The sequence below is a fragment of the Lactuca saligna genome, chromosome 8 (genome assembly GCF_052625555.1).
Source record: "Lactuca saligna cultivar CGN05327 chromosome 8, ASM5262555v1, whole genome shotgun sequence".
Taxonomy (NCBI): Eukaryota; Viridiplantae; Streptophyta; class Magnoliopsida; order Asterales; family Asteraceae; genus Lactuca; species Lactuca saligna.
In genome coordinates, this window is record NC_136424.1 from 40,293,673 (window position 1) to 40,315,040 (window position 21,368).

General features: G+C 33.4%; 1 protein-coding gene and 1 pseudogene across 4 annotated transcripts; both read left to right on the forward strand.

Annotated features, from left to right (window-relative positions):
• The first annotated feature begins 13,508 nt into the window (after positions 1-13,508).
• Positions 13,509-15,317, forward strand: LOC145012888 (uncharacterized; annotated as a pseudogene).
• Positions 15,318-17,447: 2,130 nt separating this feature from the next.
• On the forward strand, positions 17,448-20,335 carry LOC145011180 (Peptidase C78, ubiquitin fold modifier-specific peptidase 1/ 2). 4 transcript variants are annotated; one of them, XM_078969837.1, is made up of 7 exons: positions 17,448-17,683; positions 18,237-18,331; positions 18,429-18,501; positions 18,590-19,317; positions 19,416-19,527; positions 19,737-19,832; positions 19,909-20,335. In XM_078969837.1, the coding sequence occupies exons 2-7, from the start codon at positions 18,273-18,275 to the stop codon at positions 19,990-19,992; spliced, it is 1,152 nt and encodes a 383-aa protein (XP_078825963.1). In that variant the 5' UTR covers positions 17,448-17,683; positions 18,237-18,272; the 3' UTR covers positions 19,993-20,335. The 4 variants fall into 4 exon arrangements, with proteins under 4 accessions (XP_078825963.1, XP_078825964.1, XP_078825965.1 ...); XM_078969838.1 differs by having other exon boundaries at positions 18,593-19,317; XM_078969839.1 differs by lacking the exons at positions 18,237-18,331; positions 18,429-18,501 and having other exon boundaries at positions 17,450-17,683.
• Positions 20,336-21,368: the final 1,033 nt, after the last annotated feature.

Consider the following 21,368-nt stretch of genomic DNA (forward strand, 5'->3'; position numbering starts at 1 on the left):
GTTAAGGGATTAATCGGTCTTGGTGGGGATTAACTGTGGATTAATCGGGGACCATAGATTATTAATAAAATATTAAAATTACTCATATATTAATATATCTTATGAAAAACAAGTACTTCAAAATTAGAAAATAAGAAATTTTGTAATTTGAAAATTTGAAAATACGAAAAATATGAACATTTTGGTATAATATTTGAAATTTTGAAAATTTGAATATTTTAGAGTAAAAAAACAAAGTTGATTTTTTCAAATTTTTTTTTTTTTTAAAAACTTTTTTTACTTTGTTGACCGATTAATCCCGCCAAACCCGATTAATCCTAAATTTCCGATTAATACCCTAATTCTCAACAGTTGGAGAACGTGAAACGATTAATCCACGATTAAACGTCGATTAATCCCGATTTCTGCAACCATGGTTATAACTTTAAATAATGAAAACATAGATCCTATTAGGTTGCATGTGAACTTAAGAGTTAAGTTATTGTCCACCACATGATTTTTTGTAACTTATAAATCTTATCAATGGTATCATAGTCCAATGTTTTCAATTGAATATGCATAATAGTCGAATAGATCAAATTAGGTTTATAGAAATTAAATGCTAAGGCAATGGATTTTCAACTTGGGCTAGGGTTCATGAAACTCTAGCCTTCTCTCTAATTTTCGACAATATGGTAGGGATATTAGGGTTTCTTTATTTGATAATTATTGTTTTAATTGGTTGAAATATAATAATTAAATTTGGAAAATCTATATACCTTAATTTTAGAAAATCTAGTAGGGTAAGGATTAAGATTAAATTCAAATTATTTAATTAATAGTTTAATAGTAAATAATTATTTAATCCTCATATGATTTAAATAATTTAACTAATAGTTAATTGAAAGATAAATATTAAACCATAATTGGTTTATTTTTAATATAAATTAATTTTTTATATTAATTTCAAAAAATTTAAAATTAAACCTAATATTTTAGGAAAATTTTAAATGCATCTTATACTTATCTTATTAAAAGTTTAATATATTATATGTATTAAAAAAATTCAGTCAAATCACTAGTACGCCTCATTCACGAAATCATGTTATAAAGAGGGTATAACGAAATAGACGATAAAATGGTCGTTGAATGAGTGTCCACTCTCACCCACCGCTCTTCTGTGTGGTGGATGATTGTTGGCCGAACGGATTTGATAGGACATGATCTCATTAATAAGTATAATAATATAAAGTAAATAAACTATTTTTTTAAAATCTCACTCTTAGTTACTTTAGGAAAAATGTGAAAAGTATGTTAATCTATGAAATTATACATCATGCTTTATATGTAGTTAGTGGAGTGTGTGTGGTTAACTGGTACACTAATAGTGACTATAAAAATTAGTAATGGATATCTCGAAAATTATCATTGTTAATGGAGCGTGTGCGGTTAACCGTCACAAAATTTAGATATGATAAATGACATTGATGTTACCAAGTATATTTTCATGGTTATTCACATCTTGTTTGTGATCCTTGGCATCCCAATCACAAATAGAATAACATAATCTAAGATTAAACATGTCATTGATAAGATTTAATGAATATCAAAAAGATAGGAATTTCATAGTTTGAAATTGGTGAATTGTTTTACCTACCTTCATAAATTCGCAATAAGATTACGACATCCCTCTTCTTAGTTGTGAATTGTTATTTTGGATCCTAACCTTAAATATTTATTATGGGTTAAAATATTAAGTATTTATGTTATCTAACTAAAACTATTTTTTTCTCTACAGATGTCTACTCCTGGTGATGCTTCTGCTTCTCAAACCTTAACCCACAACTTCTCGTTACTCTTTATTGTGTCCAAGGTGACATTGGATGACAACAACTACATTGATTGGATGTGTAACATCAAGATGGCTCTACGATACGAGGGTAAATAGTATGTCCTTTAAAAAAAACTTGTTAAGATCGATGAAGCCACTGCTACTCCTGAAAAAAAAATCCTCTCCTATAAGAAGCATTACGACGATGCAACAAAGGTTGCTTACATCATGGTCGCCACCATGGTTCTTGAATTGTAAAGGTTCTATTAGGGCTACTGGACATACGAGATGAACTTGGATCTTGTGGAAAAGTTTCACAAGAGAGCTCATTAAGAAAAGTATGAGGTCGTCAAAGCCCTCATGGCTTGCAAGTTGAAGGAAGGAGAGTCGGTCTGCAATCACGTACAAAGGATGCAAAGGTACATGGAGTGCCTTGAAAGGTTTAATGTGAATTTCGATGAGGAATTGTCCATTGACATGGTCCTTAAATCCTTGCACCTTGTCATGATTATTTCATATTGGCTTATCATTTGAACAATAATGAGACCACATTGGCCCAATTCCACTACATATTGCAGACAACTAAGTCGGGTTTGAAGAAAATCAAAACTCTACTCCTATTAGTGCCTCTGTTCTTTCCATTGGGCAAAACAAAGGAAAAAAAAAGGAAAGGTGCTCCTAAAACTAACTGGAAGGGCAAGGCCCGTGTTGGGTGGTCTAGCAATGGACCAAAAGCAAAGCCTAATTTTGGCATTCCTTCTGTTAGTGATCCCAATGAGGCCACTTGCTTCTATTGTAATGAAAATGGCCATTGGAAACGAAGTTTCCCCAAGTACTTGCAGGATATCAAGGACGACAAAGTGAAGCCATCATCGGCAAGTATTTACACTATTCAAACTAAAAACTCACAATCTACTCATTATTTGGTCCTTGATACAAGACGTGGTTTTCATATTTGTTCTGATTTGTAGGGGTTAAGAGAAAGTGAGGATGTGGAGCATGGAAGGATGAATCTGATCATGAGAAATAGACGATCTTCTCCTATTACCAAGATTGGAATTTATAGTCTTGTGCTTGGTGGTGATGTTAAATTAGACGTAGTTGATTGTTTCTATTGGTCAAAAATGATGCAAAACATCAGACAAGGTTTTTTATATCCATTTAATTATGTGAATTGTTTGATTTTGGTTTATAAAAAAATGTTCTTTTTATGTTTGAAGCTTAACCTTGTAATGGTGTGTACGAAACTATGATTTGTGTTTAATAGCTTAGGAAATAGAGTATTTCATATATATATATATATATATATATATATATATATATATATAATGATATATATATATATATATATATATATATATATATATATAATGGTTTAGACAGGGCTTGCTTTTGGCATTATCGTCTTAGGTACATTAACAAGAAACACATCGCCCAAGTCGGTACATTAACAAGAAACACCATCGTTTTGGACTTGGGCGATGTGTTAGAATAATTTGACTTAAGGCCAAATGATGAATGGGAATCTTGTCTTTTGGGCAACATAAAAAAATCACCTTTCACTGGATTTTATGAAAGAGGTGAATATTTGTTGGACCTCATACACATAAATGTGTGTGGACCCTTAAGATCCACCACAAGGGGTGCTAATCGATTTTATGTAACATTTATAGATGATTATAACAGATATGGATATATCTACTTAATCAAACATTAATCAGAAACATTTTGTCACACCACAAAACCAGAATGGTGGAAACGTTCTGGGGTGGAGGACATCATGTATAGCATCACAACTAATGTATAATAGCAATCATAGCAACGCAACCATTACATTGAATACTTAAATAAAAATGTTTACATTAATTTGGAAATTGTCTGAAACTTGTTTAGATCATACAAAATATATATAGAATATAAACACTAAACTCTTATTGCTCCAACTCCTCAAAAACCCAGCAGGTACCTGTCTACCGATTTCCTGAGAATACAAGCAGTTCAAAAATATCAGCATAAAGCTGGTGAGTTCATAAGCAGTAGTTTGTAATGAAACTTGTTGATGAGCTAGCATAAATGTTTGTATAGTTTTAAGAAAATCCGATATTTTCTTTAATGAAAATGTAGTGTTATCAGTTCTATAGTAAACCATGAATATTTGTATGTTTCCAAGAAAATCCGATATTTTCTTTAGTGAAAATCTAGCGTTATCGATTTCGTATAAAACCATGAATGTTCGTTACTGAAAACTGTAGTGATATGCAAAAATACTACCTCATGTGACTAGCTAAAGCTAATCATGAAGTATAAGTATTTTGTATGAGAAGCCATTGCATAATTGGTTTTGTTTGAAAACCCTGGCTTTGGCTAGTATACTTAGTGTGTTTTAGTTATATTTAGTATAAATAAAACTGTTGAAGAGTGTCAGATTGTAAACTAAAGGTGATTTATACATAATGTGAGTCGTATAACCATACTTGATATGACTAGAAACCTTTCCAACATTCTTCAGGCATCGAGTTAAATGACATTTCTCACCCTGGTCATGCCTGCCCAACTGTAGCTAGCAGTTCGCGTGTGGAATTGTCAGTCCCTAATAGATCTATTCACAAATCTCACGCTCTCCCTCCAGGAGACTCTGGTTATACTATGATAGGATTTATCCTTGTACACCTAAGGGTACAGTAGTGAAGTAGCGCCTCACAGTATCGTACAATCTAATTTACATGTAGTGTAGTAGCGTTCTACCATAGTGAAAATCCGAATGTATACCGTTCGTAGAGATAATTACAGTTATGAAACCCGTGATCGAGTAGTGGTGCAAACTGTAAACTATTCCTGTTCTTAGTGCATACGTTTAGTAGTGAAAGTTTCTATACTTGTTATGTTTAGAAAAATTCCAAACTATACCGATTATAGTTTCCATGAATAACGTAGTGAATAGAAAATCTGGAAAACTATGAAATTTCAGTGAAAAAGGACCCTTATGCTCAACACAGTATAAAAGGGTTAAAGTATGAGAATTTCATGAGTTTTTGAAAACATTTATGTTTAGCTTGTATCCCCCCCCCCCCTCTGAAAACATTAAAAATACGGAAAAATGTAGGGGTATGAACTCACCTCGGGTGATTTGAATGAAGGATCGATACGCAATGCGGGATGTTCAAGTGAAGCCTTGAACAAGATTTGATACTAATAAACAAGTAATGACACATAAAGGAGTCAAATGATGGTATTTCACCACTAGATGTGATGAAGAACCATTATAAGAAGTTGGGACTACTTGCACTAAGTGTTAGGACCTCAAAGGATTGCATGAATGAGGTGTATGGCCACTTTAAAGGTGTGTACGACCATGGGTGTGCGGCCCAAAGGGTGTGCGGTCGTACACTCATGATGGAAGGTGCCTTTGAGGTGTTTTCAAGGCCCATACTTGCATCCATGAAGTGTCCTAGGCCCATACTTGGTTGTAGTACAAGTTTAGGGTCTTAGAAATGGGTTTGTGGTCCTATGGTGTGTGTGTGTGTATGGTCGCACAGATGTGTGTGCTGCCGTACACATGAGTGTGCTGCCGCGTACATGAGTGTGTTGCTGCACTCCTTCAACGAGATGAAGAACATGACGGGACTTTCATGATTCAAGGCCTAGATCATGGGGTTCTTCATGCACAACAAGTTAATTGAGGGATTACTCATGTTATTGAAGCTTTGGAAGGTTCAAAGTTAGAGAAACTTGAGAGGAAATGATGTTGTGTGTTGTCAAGGTGCTAAAGGAATGAAAGGAAGGGGGCTACCCTTTATATAGGGGTAAAGGTGCTGCCCAAAAGTGAGTGTGTATGGTCCAATATATATATATATATATATATATATATATATATATATATATATATATATATATGGGTAAAGTGAATATACCTAACAACCTTATATAAGCTTAGGTACCTAACTTCATAATACTACATCGGTTTGTATCATATTTACATTGTAATTGCCTAAGGTTCCTAAACTTCAACCCCATAACTTGATTACTTCCAAAATCTTTAGATTTTCAACAATATATTTCTTTTACATCACGTCTTTCTATCGAATACCACCTAATGAGCTTCATATCCTACCGCTACAGATGAAAGGATGTAGGAGAAATATAATGATAAATTTTCAATTTTTTTTGAAGTAAATCAAGTTTAGGGATGAAATTTAAGAACCTTAGATGATTATAATGAAAATTTAATGCAAAATGACGTAGTTTGATGAGGTTAGGTACCTAAGCTTATATAAGGTTGTTAGGTATATTCACTTTACCCTGTATATATATATATATATATATATATATATATATATATATATATATATATATATATATATATATATATATTATATTCAACATTCCGACTCATTCCTAAACTCAACCTTGGTTATATATACAAGCTTTAACACTTAAATGACCCCTTGAATAGCACTAGAAATCAACAAAACAAGTTGAATATTGATTGAATTGATTAAATGTACAAGATTGAAATTCTGGGTTGTCACACATTTGAAAAATTCAAAGAGTTTAAACATGAAGTGAAGAATCAATTAGGTAGGAAGATAAAGATGCTCCGATCTGATAGAGGCGAAGAGTATCTTAGTATCGAGCTCCTTGAATATCTCAAGGAATATGAAATAATTTCACAGTTGACTCCTCCTAGGACACCACGACTTAATGGTGTGGCTGAGAGGCGTACTCATACATTGTTAGACATGGTTCGTTTCATGATGAGTCGAGCTTTTCTTCCCATTTCTTTCTGGGGGTATGCCTTAGAGACAGCCGACCATATCCTCAATCTTTTCCCTACCAATAAGGTTTCCAAAACACCTTACGATATGTGGACAGGGAAAGTTCCTTCGTAAGCACATATCAATGTATAGGGTTGTGAAGCTTTCGTTAAACAGAGACTCATGACAAGCTACAACCCAGAAGTGAATTTTTCGCAAGAGAGCTCATATACAAAGAGGGAGGTGGGAGTACAAATGACATTGAAGAGATTCAAGAGTCAACCAGTGAAGGAGCCTTAGAAGATACTAATGCTCAACCAGAGGATAAGAGTCCTATTGAACCCATTGACAATTCATTACCTCTTCGATGTTCTATTAGAGTTAGCTTACCACCTGATTTCTATGGTTTCCATATAGCTATAGATGGCGACACGTTTTTTGATGATCGTACACTAGTAAATTTTGATGAGCCAGCTAAATACAAGAAAGCGATGGTAGAGCATGAAGCTACCAAGTGGAGAGAGGTAATGGATAGCAAGATCAAGTTCGTGTGTGATAACCAAGTTTGGAATTTGGTTGATCAAGAACCTGGTAGAAAGACAGTGGGTTACAAATGGATCTTCAAGAAGAAGATTGACATGGATGGAAAGGTACACACTTTCAAGGCATGACTGGTGGAGAAGGGCTTTACTCGAACCCCAGGGATTGACTATGATAAGACCTTCTCACCAGTGTCCAAGATATATTCTATTAGGATAATACTCACCATAGATGCCTTTCATGATTATTAATTATGGTAGATGGATGTCAAAACCGCTTTAATTAATGGGAAGTTGGCTGAAGATGTTTACATGAGTCATCCATAGGGTTTTATAGATGCAAAGCATCCTAATAGAGTGTGTAAGCTTGAGAAAACCATTTATGGATTGAAATAAGCACCTTGCAGCTGGAATCTTTGCTTCCATGAGAAAGTCAAAGAAGTTGGTTTCTCTAGGAGTGAGGATGAGTCTTGTGTGTATGCCAAGGCTAGTGGAAGTATAGTAACTTACCTATTATTGTATGTTGATAACATACTCCTTATAGGAAACTACGCTCCAACTCTGCAAGAAGTAAAGTCTTGGCTTGGAATGTGTTTTTCTATGAAGGATCTAGGAGAGGCAATCTATACTCTTGGGATAAGAATTTTAAGGGATAGAAAGAAAAGACTGATTGGTCTTAGTTAGAGTACATACTTGGATAAGGTACTAAAACAAATTAGTATGGAAAATTCCAAGAAATGATAGCTACCTATTCAGAGTAATGTCAAGTTGAGTAACACTCAAAGCCCTAGTACAGATGAAGAGATAGCAAAAATAAGTCGAGTCCCACATGCCTTGGCTATAATGTTGATCATGTATACTATGTCATGTACTCGCCCTGATGTGTATTTTGCTTTAAGCATGGTTAGTCATTTTCAGGGAAATCCTAACATAGCTCATTTGATAGCAGTGAAGAACATACTCAAGTATTTGTGAAGGACAAAGGACAACTAGTCCTTCGTGGCAGTGATACGTTGAGAGTAAGTGGGTACAATGACACCAACTTTCAAACAGTAAGAGACAACCTTCGTTCCTAATTTGGTCGGGTATTCTTATTAAATGAAGGAGCGGTCACCTGGAAAAGTTCCAAGAAGGACATGCTGGCTAATTCTATTTGTGAATCAGAGTACATAGCAACAAGTGAAGCATCAAAGGAAGCAGATTGATTAAATAATTTCATCGGAGAGCTCGGAGTAGTTCTGACCATTCAGAGTCCAATGGAACTTTTATATGATAATGAAGGAGAGATTTCTTTGACCAAAGAACCAAGAGATCATGGTAAATCCATACATATCAACAGAAAGTACCATTATATCAGACATAGAGTTGAAGAAGGTCATCTCATATTAAGGAGAGTGTCATCAAAAGACAATCTTGCAGGTCCTTTCACGAAGGCTCTAAGTAGGGTTAAGCATAATCAACATGCTAGGAGCATTGGTTTGAGAGATGATATTAGTTTTATAGTTAAATTATTAGTTTGAAACTTGTAACAAAATAAATGCAATTGATTTTGGGGATTACATAATGGATATTATTTATGAGTTTGTTTACTGTCTTTGTCAATTATTTATTCATGTGTTTCGATTTGCATGTTTTACTTCCTAAATAATTTGATTATTTGAAACTCCACATTCACTCATACTTTAGAAAATAAGTAGTGAATGAAGACTATCATGAATTGGATTATAGATTGTCTAAGGAGATTAGACGTAGCAATTGTGTTGCAGCAACGTTCATAAGTACTTAGAAAATGGAAATTTAAGTATTGGATAAACTCACGCTTAGGAAATTACTTCATGGATTCTACCACGAGTAAATTTTGAGATGATAGTATCCTATATTCTTAAAATGAAGATATATGAATTGTAATATACAACTTGGTTGTGCATTTGTGTTATGTAAACGCATTAGTAACTTGTTGTTATAAAATTCAATGCCATGCATGATTTAGTGAGTAAAGGATACAACCATATGAGTCAAAGTTTCTTTGTTCCTTTGGCCCTAACAGGAAAAAGCGATATATTTGGGCTCCTTGATGATTTGGTGTTAACTTATAGTGTTGGGACCATCTAGGACCAAATTGATGTGTTTAATTAGTAAGTGTTATGAGGTCATCACAAATCAGGAAATCGGGAAACAAATTTTAGACAATAATCCATATCTCGTGTCCATACGATATCTGGTAGAACAACGGAATATTTGATCACTTATCAAAGGACTATTACACGATCAGATCAGAGTCTATAGTTGCTTTAGGAAGCACCGTTTGCTGTTTAATTTAGAAGTTATATTGGAAATTGTAGTTATAGACTTATCCAAGTGGGAAATTGTTTGATTAGTTGTCTAATCCAGTAACCAAATTGGTATATACTTGAATTAATAGCAAATTCCTTTTGGGTTGCCCTCAAACTTAGCAATTGAATTTGATGACTTTTAGAGAGAGGCTGATTTATTGATTTATTATATGATTAATAAATAGCAAGAAAAAATTTATTAATATGTTATGATAATAATATATTAATTCGAAATAATATTATTTAATTAAGAATTAATCAGAAATTAATTAGAATTAATTAGTTTAATTAAAAGTGCAAGGACTAAAGTTGTAACAGTTCAATAGTTTAATAAAAGGGATTCAAGAACCTTCCAAGGTGGTGGACGGTTTTAAGGAGTGAAATTAGGGTTTCTGGAATATTTCATATATATAATATGGATAATTAGGAAACTAGATAATTACATGATTTGAAATAATATTATTTTAATCAAGTAAGGGTTATCAGGGGTTTTCCTATCAGCTATAAATAAGGTTCTTAGGCTACCCATTTCTGGTGATTACTTTTCCCAAGAGAATAGCCAAAAATTTGCATCCCTTCTCCTCTCTCTTTAAGTTTCCTTAGTTGCTAAGGTTTAGGTGTGAACCATTAGAGTTACAAGATTTTTGGTGCTTGCTTCCAAGAGCTATTGAAGAAGGAATTCATTGATTATTTACAAGAATAATCAAAAGGTATGTAAACCCTAACCTATTTATGATTTTCGAAAATACTATGGTTTCCATATGGTTCTTTGATTTTCACATATTATAGCTTTCAATAGTGAAAACATAGATCATATCAAGTTGCATGTAAACTTAAGAGTTAAGTTACTTTTCTGCCACAAGATTTTTTGTAACCTATAAAACCTATCAAGAAATCCATAAGTGATTGTTTAAAATGAAGAGTCATCAAATAAGTTTTAATATGGAGTGAGATTTGGGGTCATATACTCGGATGGGAGGATGGTATCATCAAAATAAACATAACGATAAATGATAATTTTATGTGGACAGGACAATTGTAACACCTTGATTTGAGGTATGAATATTCCACCCATATCTTTTCTATCATTGTCATTTTTAGTCCCTTAAAAAGAGAAAGATGACAGTCGGTACGCAGGGGATATGCATGAGTACACGGGGTGTACTCATACACCATGCAAAACGTGGGATCCTCCTAGTACGCGGGGCGTACTAGGCTCTGAGTGCAAACACTAAATCCTCTCGTGTCCCTATATAAAGGATAAGATGGCCTCAATTCTGGCCACCTTTGGCAGAATCCAGTCCCTCTAAAAACCCTAAATCCCGAAGTGTGTGTTTATGAGTGTCTTCTTACTAGTTTAAGTGGTTCGTTGGCCTTGTAGTAGAAGAAGGAAGCTATAGGAAGAAGAAGAAGAAGGTGTTATTTAACTTTGAGATCAATAAAACACTCATTTTTGTGCATCATTTTGTAACACCGTAAATTTTCAAACAAAAATTTTCATTTAAAAACCCAATTATCTCATTTCAAAATCACAAAAAAAAAACCCACAATATCAAGTTATCAAAACACATGTTCCAAAACTTAATATATCACAAATCCAGGATCCTCCAAAGATATATCTCCAACTCTGGTGTGTGTACAATCAAGTCGGTGCCTTCCCGTGATCCTGTGAGGTACCTGAAACACATGACACATAACACGGTAAGCACGAAGCTTAGCGAGTTATCCAAAATACCACACACATCACATTAGCCACTCAAGGCTAACTCAATATGACCCTCCGGTCAATGTGTCTCAGTGGAGACCCTCCGGTCCCACACTCGGGTGGATCCTCCGGTCCTAACTCAACAAGCTCATAATAATAATACTCAACATAAATCACAAAGACATAATGAAAAATATCACAATACACATGTAAGCACATAAGACACCTCGGTCACACAAAGATACCACTCATGGTAAGTATAGTGAGAAGACTCACCTCGCAAGAAATCGGATAATCTCGAACTCAAGTCACAGGTCTAGCCTTCGCCTAACACATATGACAATTACCCCTAATTAATCACGGCTCTCGAGAAACTAACCCTTCTACAAACTCACAGAAGGGTAAAAGACCATTTTACCCCTCAATGGCCTTAATAGTCCACAAATTGACCAAACCCTGAAAGTCAACCAAAAGTCAACGCCAACGAGTACGATGCGCGTACAAGATCTCTATGTTGGACGTACTCCGATGCCACACATGCATCAGGGATTCTCAACCCTACACTGCGTACTAGGATTACGCTCGGTGTACACCCCAGTTTTGCTCTTTCTACTATTTTGGTCTTAATCAGTTAAGACCTTGACTCATATCATAGATCTGGACTCCCTAAAGGCTCTTACTCCATAAAGTCAATGACTTTAAGCCTTTGCATAGCTGATAAAGTCACAAACACCCAAAACTCTCATTTTCTTTATTCCAAAATGCTCATATCTCATGCATGGGTTGATTCAAATGTCAAAGTCTCGATTTTCATGACACTATACCCCTAAAGACACTCAAAGGAGCTGCTCATAATCTATGGAGCTCATTTTCTCCTATAGCGTGTAACTTTCGGACCAAAACCCTAAAATGGTCTAACATGATGCACAAAACAAAAGAGTGAGAAAGCTTTGAGCTTTATACCTCCAAATGAAGCTCCTAACACATATATGCTCAAATCTATAGTTTGGTCTCCCACTCCTTCTCCTTCAAAGCTCTTTTTTCATTCCAAGAACACATAAAATCACTTAAATGCTCACAAATGGACACACACAAGCTCAATAACAAGGATTAGGGTTTGAGAGGGTTGTTTGTCTGAGAATGGTGGCCAGGAATGAGACCATCATATCTTTTATATAGGGACACACCCCAAATTAGGGTTTTCACTCTAGGTCTAGTATGCCCAACGTACTAGGTGGCTTCTGCGTCAAAAACACGCATATGAGTATGCTGAGCATACACTCGCGTACGCCCCGCGTACTCATTTACCACCTTTTCCTAATAAGGGCTAAACTTGATAATTTACCAAAAGAACAAGGGCTTATAAGGTATATCTGGCCTTGGGATGTTACACATTTCCAAGTATAAAGTTTGCACCTTGGTTGCTATTCTCTTAGATCTCTTTTGGTATAAGATTCATGAGTTTTAATCCCCAAGTTTGGACCTTTTCGAGCCTATGGATTTCCAAAGAGCTTGGGTTGTCCTTCCTTGCATTTTAGAGTGTGTAGATGAATAAAAATGCTTTCTAGATCCTCCTTTGTGTCCCATGTATGAGTAACCTAGTTGGAAAAAGGTGAAATGAGATTTTAGTCATCTTCGGTCATGCAAAGGCTCAAAGGCATTCGCTTTATGGAACTATGGACCTTATTTCAGTTAGATCTAATGTTATTTTGGATAACACCACCACTATCACTCGGTCCAAAAATTATGGTTTTGTCCAAAATATGTCTCAAACTCAATCCGACAAAAAAGAACTAATATAATAGAAATTAAAAGAATAACTAACAGAAGTTAATAATCACATAAAGTAATATTCATTAATATATATATATATATATATATATATAATAAAAATAATATTTATTAATATATAATAATAATAATAACAATAATGAAGAAATTAAAAAGGAATTAATTAAAAAAAATCAATACTCTAATAAAATAATATTATTAATATATTAAGTATTATATATTAAAAATAATATTTATTAATATATAATAATAATAAAAAAAACAAAAACTAATATATAATACTTCAATAACACTAAAAAAAAAGATATTCATAAATGGTCCTATGGTTTGGTAAAAATACTAAATTGTAGAAATAATCCTTAAAGATAAAATAATTCTTTAAAAAAAGTTAACAGTAAAACGGTTAAAGTTAACCACGTAGAGACGAAATCCGCACAATGCATTCAAAATTTGATTAATGAACAACCAAACCTCTTTGGATTAAAAGGCATAATTTTAACAACCAGGTTTACAAATTTGTCTTTAACGAGGGTTTAAGGCGGCCAGTCTTCATCACTTTGCCTCCTATACAAATCCTCAAATTTTGTCATATTCTTTCATCGCCACTCCTAGATTCACCCTTTCGCATCCATCTTACCAAACAACTAGAGAGTTCTCAAAATCCTGGTATTAGTTCGATCCATCTCTTTGCAAATTGTATCAACCGTGTCATAGTTAGAAACATAACATGAATTTTATACAAGTTCGTCGAATGTCAACTCTGCTTGATTCAACCATGAAAAACCCTAATCATACTCTCCTTAGAAGTAAATGGAGTCCTATTCCAATACCCCATAGAACAATCCATGAACCCAAAGGTCAAGATCTCGATTACATCAACATAGCTCACAGTCATCTTCTTCACTCTGATTGGGATAAGCTAGATAAATTATTAACCAAATCTAACTCATTACGAGTGAATCACATTCTATTAAAGCTTCAAAATGATTATGCCATTTCCCTAAAATTCTTCAAATGGATTGAACTTCACAACCCTAATTTACTCACCCTCGAAACAAATTCCATCATCCTCCACATCCTCACCAAGAATCGTAAATTTGTGTCAGCTGAATCCATTTTAAAGAAGATCATCGATTCTTGTTCTCGTGATGTAAACCTCCATTCTAAGCTCTTCGATGTTATTCTTCACTCTTATCGAATGTGTGACTCCACTCCTCGTGTTTTCGATGCACTTTTCAAAATGTATGCACAGATGAAGCAGTTCAGGAATGCAACAGATACATTTTGTCGTATGAAGGAATACGAATTTCTTCCCACCATTGAATCATGCAACATGTATATGAGTTCACTGCTTAGTTTTAATCGAGCAGACACCGTGTTACCATTTTACAACCAAATGAGAAAATCCAAGATCACAGTCAATGTGTTCACTCTCAATATGGTGATGAATGCTTATGTTCAATTAGGGAAACTAGAGAATGCATTCCAAGTGTTCGATGAAATGCAAGGTATGGGAATGAACCCTTTTGTCTCCTCCTATAATATATTGATCACTGCATACATCAACCACGACCTTTTAACAACCGGAATCAAGTTGAAACTTACAATGTAGAAGAAAGGAATTAGCCCAAATGACATAACTGACAACATAATAATCCATGGATTCTGTAAAGAAGGGAAACTGCATGATGCTTTTAAGGTTTTCCATGAAATGGAAAGGGTGAATGTGGATCCTAATATTGTAACTTACAACACATTAATCGCTGCATGTTCCCAATCAGGTAAATTTGAAAAGGGTAATCAGATTTTTGAAGAAACGATAAAAAACGGGGTCAAACCTAATATTTTGACTTATAACGCATCGTTGTTGGGGCTTTGTAACGAAGGAAAAACCAAGAAAGCTGCTTATTTGGTGAAGGAGCTTAATAAGAAGAAACTAGTACCAAATTCTTCAACATTTTCTGCCCTAATTAAAGCCCAATGTGTTCGAAAGAACCCAGATCGTGGTTTTCAACTTTATAAAACCATGGTGAAGAGTAATTGTCGTCCAAATGAAGATACTATGAAGATGTTGATTTTATCATTCTTGCAAACCGATGATTATTATGGTGCTTTTGGTGTTTTTAAAGAGATGTTAAAGAGGCGTATTAGGCCTGATTCGGTTGTTTTGAGTGGGTTGTGTAAAGCGTTTTCAAAAGCTTGGAAAGATAGATTTGTTATGGATCTATTAAGTAAGGTTGAAAATGGGTGTTTTAGTCATGAACGTTATGAGAAAGTTAAAAACATTATGTGTGACTCTAACAATGAAGATAAAGAACTCGAAGAAAATGTGTAAGTTGATTTATTTAATCATGAAAAAAGTGAATCCGAATACAGAATGTGTGTGTGAGCAAATAATGCTTTCTACTTTTTAATATATCGAATAAAGCTTTAAAAGTTTTAAGAGGCATAAGTTCCACTTCTTAATGTACACATCAACTATGCATATAAACTACTGATCCTGTAAATTGTATGTGGACATGATCCTTAAAGTAATCACTCCAATCTATATAGCTTGCTAAAGCTTAACTCAATAAATCGTTCTGAAGTAGCAGAAATAAAGATTGTGTAAATAGAAATTGACCTTTTTATTATTTTATTTTCAAAAGTTTATGTTTATATTCTACCATATACACAAAGTACAGTGCTATTTATGATGTTTTAGATACTAAAGAGGAATGGGTCGTGAAGGTTGTGCAATCATGGTTGTAGTTTTCTTGGTCTTGATAGATTTGTACTATATATATTAAAGACAATAATAATTTGTAAATTTTGATTTTATTTCATAATAAATTATTAGTTCTATCGAAATTGATAGTTATTACTTGTATAATCCTGATGTAAAAGTATGTGTTGTTTTATTTAGATGACACCCCCTTTTGAATAGAAATTTGTGTTCTTTTACATTTTACCATAGGCGGTTCTATGGTTCTATAAATAATTTTGGTTTTATGTTGATCCTACACACACGCACACGCGCGCGCGCACACACACACACACACACACACATATATATATATATATATATATATATGTGTGTGTGTGTGTGTGTGTGTTATTGTGAGGATGTTTAAAAATCAGATTAGTTGATTATTTGAAACGAGCCTTAGTTGCTGAGGATATTAATAGTTAAAGAATTAGTAACTTCAATTTTGTAATCTTTCATACATTTGGTTCATAAGAAATTGAATACAATTTAATTTATTCAATGTTTCTAACTATATAAAATTATGTATTTTTTTTTGGGGTAGGAATTTATCCTTTCATTTTATTGATTCAGAAGAAATGTTGGCTTAGAAATTAAATATTAGATATCTTTGATTTTTTTTTTGAAACAACAATCAAATCTTTGTTGATGTTTGCATTAATTGTGATAAATAAATAATTAGATTAGAATTTATTAATAGATAAATGATATAACATCTTAATTAGTTTTCATTTTTAAATACTTTTTGTCAAAAAAAAAAAGTTAAATATTTTGTGGAACACCTTTGTTAATTTTATTAAAATAGTCAATTTAAGCTTTATAAAAATGAATGATATTTATCAATGGATAGAGATCTTTACACGGTAATTTTTTTCTTATACATAAATTATTTATGTTTTATAAGTTGTACAATACAAATATTTAAAATATAAATAGTTATACACAAATCATCCTTTATCTATTTTAAAACGTACTTCAACAATTTTTTTTTTTTATTTATTTCTTTTTATCATATGGACATTGATATCCTTTATGTATTTTTTTAGCCGGTTAGTAGTAATTTTTTCTTTTGTAATGTGTAATGCACAATAATAACTATTAGTTATCAACGTTTTTATTATTGACTAATGTTTTAAGAATAAAAAACTTAAAACGTTGTATAAATTGAAATTGAAGTATAAATATAATGTGCATATAAAAATCGATATTAACAATTAATTTATATGTTTTTTGAAAAATTAACTATCATTTTTATTAACTTAGAAAATAATTTCAAAAGCATAAACCACAAAAAATATATTTTTTTAAAGAAATAAGTAGATTACTTTTAATCTTTTATACTTTCCTATTTTTTGTAATTTCAAAATACGAATCATTTTTTTATTTTTTTATTCTCTTATCATGGGTTAGAAAACTATAATAGATTGTCGTAAACATTATTTTTATTGTCAGCACCCCTAAATAATATAAAACAATATATATATATATATATATATATATATATATATATATATATATATATATATATATATATATATATATATATATATATATATATATATATATATTGTGAAGTAATGAAGGGGACTAAATTGGCATTGAAAGAAATTTAATTTGTGAAGGTCTAGGGGTTGGGAAAAGGGGATAAAGTTCAAAGTTTTGGGACTAACTAATCCTTAAAAATTCGTCCATAACCCCAACAAGAAAAAGTTCAAAGTCTAGGGACTAAATTGGCATTAAAACAAACTTAATTTGTGAAGATTCAAGATTCCTGAAGTTTTTTAGCGACTGTTCTCCTGGCCTTTACGCACGGATTAATGGAGTAAACTCAAAATCGATCCTTTTGGAGTTGCATCGCTCGACAGCAGAATAGAAAGAAAAAAAAACGGCGAGTTAGGGTGGAGAAGGGAAGAACGAATCGAGAAGAGAGGGGGGGGAAAGAAGGGGCTGCAAGTGTCGATTCTTGAAGGTGTGTTGAGGCTGCGAAATCGACTCATACAATCCGGTAGTTCCTTGCTTTAACTCGTCTTTTGATTTCATGTTTCAATTGCTAGTGATTGGATTCAAGCAATCTCATTCTTCTTACTTCCAATCCTTGAAATTTTATATGATTAATCCCCAGCCACGTTTTGTGTGTTTTTGATGGGTGATGGCTGTCAAAATATTGTTAAGAACACTCTCATATATGTGGTCATTGTTGCGTAAGGATCGGTTAGAATTGTAGATTAAATGTCTTCTCTTTTCTCTTTGGTGTCTTCCATCATGATTTCTTTTGCTCCAATTCTCATAGATTCTTGCGTGATGTTTTTCTCTAAAAAGACCATGTTTTGAACCCTCCAAAAGCTCTTCAAAACAGTCCCTAAAGGTCTTTATATGTAGCTTAACGCTGGAGTAAACTCAAGCCCTCAATGGTCTTTTTTCTTTTAGCAATGTACTTCGTTTTTTCCTTAATGGTCTTTTGATAACAAAGTAACATTGGTGATGCTTTGATAATATTTAAAACAAGACTTCCACTAACATATTTTGTCAAATAAACATAAAAAAAAAAAAAAAAAAAGGTGAAAAATCACGGTGTTACAGTATCTATCCACCCAATGAGCTGGTCATCTTGCCCTTTTTGCTCCCAACAAGTTCTTTCAACAGAACTCGAAAGGTATCAATCTTTTAGCACCCCTTCTGAGGATTTTGACTTTTGAGTCATGGTCAACACTCAACAGGTTATGCTTCTTGTTTTCATGCTTGTAATATAGGCACGCCAACAATCACTTTGAGGATGAGGATTTACCTAAGGATTTCCAATTAGCAAAGCACTATCATATTTCGGTTTCCTCATCTTCTCATCTTCCACATCCCATACTTCGGTAATATTCTCCCGAATTGATTATAAAAACAAATTGTTTTTCCCCTATAGCAGGTTCCAATGCAAGTGAAACCAAAAAACGATTACGAATCAAAACATGGTTGTAGTTCTATAATGGTGATGTTAAAGGATTGTTTGGAGTGCGACAATGGAACTAACACCAGTATATTATGTGGACACGTTGATCATTTCCAAAGTGTAGAATTTGAAGATATCGGGTGGGGTTGTGGGTGGCGTAACATCCAAATGCTTACCTCTCATTTAGTTGTACAGAGGCAAGAAGCAAAGGGGATTCTATTTGGGGGAGATGGATTAGTGCCTGATATACTGTCACTCCAAAGATGGCTTGAAATTGCATGGGAGAAAGGGTTTGATATAGCAGGGTCAAATGATTTTGACCAAAAGATATATGGGAAAAAAACTTGGATTGGTACCACTGAATGTGCTGCTCTTTTCCGCTCTTTTGGGATTCGTGCCAGAATTGTGGATTTCTCTTCTGCTTCAAGATTATCAAGTGATGTTAGTGGTAACAAGAAGAGGAAGTCGACTCCTCAAGTTACAACTGGACCAATGGATAAATATCTGAATACTGCTGCAGCTTCGAGTTCAAATAGTGAATGTAATAATGACAACAGTTTTTTGGGAGTCAAGGGTAGTCAGCTTCTTGCTAATTGGGTTTGGTCTTATTTTTCCAAAAATAATAATAATAATAATAATAATATGTCCATGTCAACCAAACCAAAACCAGGCTGCAACAGAGTTGTTGTGACGGATAAAGCGTAAGAGTTTCAATCTTATATTTATTACAAATTTACTTATTTACATTTACAATACAAAATAAAATAATGATGGATTCGTTTGGGAACTTATTGTGTAGGCCCTTGTATTTCCAGCATGATGGACATTCAAGAACTATAGTTGGAATTCAGTTGAAAAGTCTTCCAAATGGGATGCATCAACACAGCCTACTGATTTTAGATCCTGCTCATGTAAGTACTTTTTTTTTTTTTTTTTTTACAATCATCAAATGCATTAAGTCAAAAAGAAACACAACTTAAATTGGTCTCGTGTACAGAAACAGTATTCAGTTATTTTCCAAGAAGATGTCATGTGATATCATACATATTGCTTGAATGTTATGAAATAAATGCGTTTAATTATTTTGATTAAGATGGATTTTTGTTTTAATTGCTGCCAGAAAACAAAAGTTTTGGAAAGTTGTCTGAGCAAGAAAGTTGGATGGCAAAGATATATAAAAAGAGGGGTTCACACTCTCAAGAAATCGGACTACCAGGTAATTATATATATATATATATATATATATATATATATATATATATATAATAAGCATGGTATTGGTTTTGTTTCAGATGTGTTATGTGGATCATGGAATTGCCACTGAGGAAGAGATGGAGAAGCTTAAGATCTTGGATAGTACCCGTTTTGAATTTTAAAGGGATGTGTTTGTTGTTTCTTGTCTGCAGATTACTATCTAAAAAACAGCAATAGTAAGAAGATATTCTATCCAATTCACATAAAAAATGTTAACTGATAAGGGCATTTTGATGATGAAAAGTGGAAAGTTCAAAAAGTACAAGGGGAGGATGATGTAGTAAGGGCATTTTTTGTTTGGTAGGATTACATGGGGATATGTATTTATTTTGGGACCGTTTTTGTAATTGTTTTTCTCCCACAATGACCTTTTCTGTAAAAAAAAAAAAATCATGTTATGTGACTGTATATGTCATGTATTTCTGCCACAGGAACCAAATCTATAAATATTTTCTGCCACAAGAATGTTTCTGTAATGTCTATCATAGGGACCATTTTATAAAGAAACTATGCCATGGGGACTGTTTCTGTAATGTATTTCACTCACAGGGACCATTTATGTAATCATTTTCTGCCACGAGACTGTTTTGGAATGTATTTTTGACACATGGACCGTATTTTGGCAACTGCTATGATGGTTGGGACTGGAGTTAGGGCTTCTCAAGGTTTTGGTATAAAAGGAAGGAAAGCATTAGAGAAGGCATATAAGGTCAGTTATTTTTTGAACACTTACATTATAAAAACATCAACACTTTTTCTGATTGTTTGGGACTAAATTATGCACAGGTTAATTGTATTGTGTTTGATAAAACTGGGACTCTTACAATTGGTTGTTGCAGCTGAGGTACCTTTTCTATATAATGTGATAATATTTTTCCCTTTTTTGGAAAATTATATATTTTTGTTGTTGTAGGTGAACAATGAACAACAAATTCCATTGCAAAGGAAGTCGGAATCGACCATGTCATTGCTGAAGCCAAACCAGATGACAAGGTTCGGGACTTGTGGTGGCGATGGTGGGAGACGGAATCAACGATTCCCCCGTTTTGGTTGCTGCGAATGTTGGAATGGTGATTAAATCACCTGATATTGTTCTTATCAAAAGTGATCTAGAAGATTTGATAACTGCGATCCCATATAATGCGCACACATGGAGCTAAACATAACATGTATTTTATACAGGTTCGTCGAATGTCAACTCTGCTTGATTCAGCAACGAAAAACCCTAATTCAACTCTCCTTAGAAGTAAATGGAGTCCTATTCCAATACCCCATAGAACAATCCACCATGAACCCAAAGGTCAAGATCTCGATTACATCAACGTAGCTCACAATCATCTTCTTCACTCTTTATTGGGCTAAGCTAGATAATTACTAACCAAATCTAATTCATTTAGAGTGAAGCACATTCTGTTAAAGCTTTAAAATGATTACGCCATTTCTTTAAAATTCTTCAAATGGATTGAACTTCACAACCGTAACAAATTCCATCATCCTC

Excerpts from the sequence above, each read along its gene's own strand:
- LOC145011180 (XM_078969837.1), top strand. The coding sequence starts at position 18,273 with ATGAGCTGGTCATCTTGCCCTTTTTGCTCCCAACAAGTTCTTTCAACA. Across the intron at positions 19,318-19,415 it reads GTTGTTGTGACGGATAAAGC|GCCCTTGTATTTCCAGCATG; the intron begins GTAAGAGTTTCA and ends CTTATTGTGTAG. Across the intron at positions 19,833-19,908 it reads TCAAGAAATCGGACTACCAG|ATGTGTTATGTGGATCATGG; the intron begins GTAATTATATAT and ends GTTTTGTTTCAG.